The following is a 3,413-nucleotide window of genomic DNA, read 5'->3' as shown; positions in this document are numbered from 1 at the left end:
TTTGCTTGGTGGGGTATTTGAACCCAAGTTCCTCTGACTGCAAAGCCCACAGCACCCCCGTGAGGAACAGACAGGGAACAGGGAGTAGCCCTGGATCACCCTAAACTGACTTCAGGTTTAGAGAAGGACAGACTACCTGGGGAATGAGGAAGCTCATTGCTCTGGAGTTCTCTTCTGGAGAAATGTCATGAATGTGCCCTGTAAGGAGCTGGTGGCAACTTCCGTTAATTCCGGGACCAGCAACCTCAGGTCAAGAGCCAGATGCTCACTCAGGTCTCTCCAGGCCAGAGGTTCTGGCCAAGTTTGGGATCCCAGCGGAGTCTAAGAAAATGTGGAAGGCACCAAAATGTGTTTTTGAAGATTTATTTCAGAGCGAGCATCAGTGACCTACAAGAACCTGGACAGAAGCGAAGCCAGTGCCTCCCGTTTCCCCCATGATGTGAGACAGGACCCTGTGCCTCCTGTGGACTTCAAGAAATGTGGACTTGAGCTTTGCCATCTCTTCCCTTGATGCTGTTCCATAGATTTTGCTGTTATAGTCTCTGTATCTTTACAGGGATCAGGAGGCTGAATTAGTCTTATTCAGGGTTAGTAACTGTCCATTCCTTAACAGTGGTGGTCCTGATAGTTCACACATTTGTGGCCATCCCAAAGGGCAGTGCAATTATGAAGGTGTAAATACGACCAAAGACCACTCTCAGATACATCACTGATTGTTGGCTTTGTTTGACCGAACGTGTTCTTTTTGGAGGTGGCCCGCTGTTGACACTCCCACCAGCACCTCTTCTTAGGCACAGTGGAGGATCCCAGCCTATATGGCAATGGCAGTTCCTTCTGTTGTTGCACACCCCTCTATGACTGCACTTCTCAGGGCGACAGTCGTAGCCCAGTGAAGTGATAGTCGCATTGCACCTGGTGTTATTACAGAAGTTTCCATGAACACAAGGAGTGCCATCTATCACATACCCAACATCAGTTGTGTCTGTTGCACGGTGTTCATCCAGTCCAAAACACTGAAATCCTCCTCTCACTGAGTGATGGAATGAAACATGTTCCTGCAGCCGGGGAAGATGGGTCACATTGGTACACTGCAGTCTTCCACAAAACTTATCTATTCCTGCAAAAGCCTGGTTGTTGAGAGCTGTTTGTTGTCGAGTACAATGTCCAAATCGGTAACTTTCAAGATTTATGGCATAGCAGACCTCAGGAGCCTCCTCAGCACTGACACCAAAGAACACCTTGCAGCGCACATTGCGGTCAGTGCAGTTCCCATGATAGCAGTAGCCTTCTTCAGTGCACGGGGTTCCATCTTGCGTATAAAAGTTTGCGGGGCATGTCACGGTGGTCCCGTGACAGTACTCTGGAAGGTCACATATATTTTGGATAGGTCTGCAGAGAGTCCCTGGTGGGGAGTAGCTGCAGTTTGTACAGCACTCTCCTATATGACAGATGCTCCCCGGTGTTAAGCGACAGTCACTTCGGCAGCAATAACTGGCATAACACTACTTGAAGGAGCCACAGTCACATTCCTCCCTCCCATCCGCTATGAGGTTTCCACAGCGAACCATTGTCATGGTTTCATTATACACAGGAGCAAGTGCTTCGAAAACACACCGGGCTGAATGTACAAAACAATTTTGTGCATGTCCATAAGAACAGTTACTGAACGCATCTGTCATCCCAGGATATTGCTGCATAATGCAGAAGGCCCTTTTCTGACATGTGCAGTAGTTATCATCACCAGTACTTCTCACCAGTACTTCCCATCAGTGTCTGGGCTGTTACGACGGCTACTAATAAATAATGTCTGCCTAGAGTACCAATGTGTAATAGGCCTAAATGTGTACAGAAGCTATACCTTTGTGGTTCATAGTTACATTCATGTGGCGCCTCTTTAATAAGTAGTGTGGGTGAATGAACACGAAAAGTATCAAAAAAGGTTGTTCTAAAATAGGTAAACATTGCACTCTGAACTCGATAGTCATTCACAGGGGCTGGGTCACAATTATTATATATGGTCAAAAGATAAATATAGTACCGCAGATCAATATTTTGAACAATGCTGTCAATGAGACTGAACATCTGGACCACCTCCTTGGAACAAGTTGTAATATTGTCATCTACACGACAATATGAATTGGAACATTGAACGTGGCCTTTTATATTGCCTCTATGAGAACTATACAGCGAATTAGATATCCTGGGATTCATGCTGTCATTTGCTTCAGAGAACAGGGGGTCTGTCTCCTCATTGTCACCATCTCTAAATGTGGGCCCCGTTGCGTTGGGCTCGGCCACTATCTGAGAAACAACATGTTCAAGCCTGTGGGAATCCTGGAGGGGTTTGATTTCATAGGCAAGGTCGTCCAGCTTCATGATGCCTCTGAGGCCCCCACAGCACATGTCGACGGTGACCATGGACAGAGGAACCTCCTCCAGGTAGCTGAGATAGTAGCAGTCTGGAGGGATGTAGGGGTCATCCATCTGCAAGGCTCCTTGGTCATCCTGAGTTGTCACCAGCAGATGTCTGGGCCAAAGAAGGTGTTTCCTCCGCATGTGAATGATGTGTCTTTGACCCCCAAAATGCAGGCTGTAGGACAGCCAGCCAAGAAACTGAAGGTCTTTGCCATGGTGCGTCTCCTTCCTGGGAATCACCACCTCGGAGGATGCGTAGTGCCACGAGGGATGGCCTTGAGAACACTGGACTGGAGTCAGGAGCACCCAGAGCCCCAGCAGCAAGAGGGGGGCCCTAAGGGTGACCCGCGCCTCTGCCTGCCTCATGTCCCAGCCCAGGGATAGTCATCCAAAGACAATGGGAAAGGAAAGGACTGTCCTCGGCAAAGCCAGGCCCCAACCAGCTGCGGTGGCTGCGTCCCTCCCAGGGAGACCCTGACAGAGAACAAAGGGCCTCCCCAGGCTCCCACACCACACGCCGGGGCACCTGGACTCCGGGAGAGAATAAGGTAACAGTCCCAGGGCGGGGCAGGGGGTGGGCCTGGACAGGATGGCAGCTGCTGCACTGCAGGATGAGGCTGAGGGTCACGGCTGTGAGGGCTCATCGGGAAGGGAAAAGGGAGAGGGAAGCAGGGCTCTGTCTCTTTTACCACTGTCAATCTTTTCTGTTGCTTTCTGAATCTACAAAGTACAATGATGTGTGTTCAATGCCCTCGCATCACCCATGTTATTCTCGGTCACTCTGTGGGTTAATAGTGCTCCTTTCTGTGGCTCACATTGCTTACTCCTTCGTCATGTGGAGGTAGATACTGCCAATATTTTCCTTGGGGATTGAATATTTTTCTACTCTTAATAAGTACCCATGTCTTATCCTTTTTGTTGTTGTTTCATTTTGTTGTGGCTTTGAAGTTTTGTTTGAAGTACCATATTGTGAAAGGAAAATATCTTGGGCCCCGTCA

The 3,413-nt window shown here is 48.8% G+C and overlaps 1 protein-coding gene across 1 annotated transcript; it reads right to left on the bottom strand.

Moving 5' to 3' along the window:
• Positions 1-578: 578 nt before the first annotated feature.
• LOC467971 (disintegrin and metalloproteinase domain-containing protein 21-like) lies at positions 579-2,781 on the bottom strand. Its single transcript, XM_054669334.1, is given in 2 exon segments — positions 579-1,742; positions 1,744-2,781. Coding segments are annotated over 2 exon segments (2,202 nt in total).
• Positions 2,782-3,413: the final 632 nt, after the last annotated feature.

The sequence above is a fragment of the Pan troglodytes genome, chromosome 18, assembly GCF_028858775.2.
Source record: "Pan troglodytes isolate AG18354 chromosome 18, NHGRI_mPanTro3-v2.0_pri, whole genome shotgun sequence".
Classification (NCBI taxonomy): Eukaryota; Metazoa; Chordata; class Mammalia; order Primates; family Hominidae; genus Pan; species Pan troglodytes.
The sequence above is the reverse complement of the archived record's forward strand: the minus strand, read 5'-3'. Positions and strand labels throughout refer to the sequence as shown.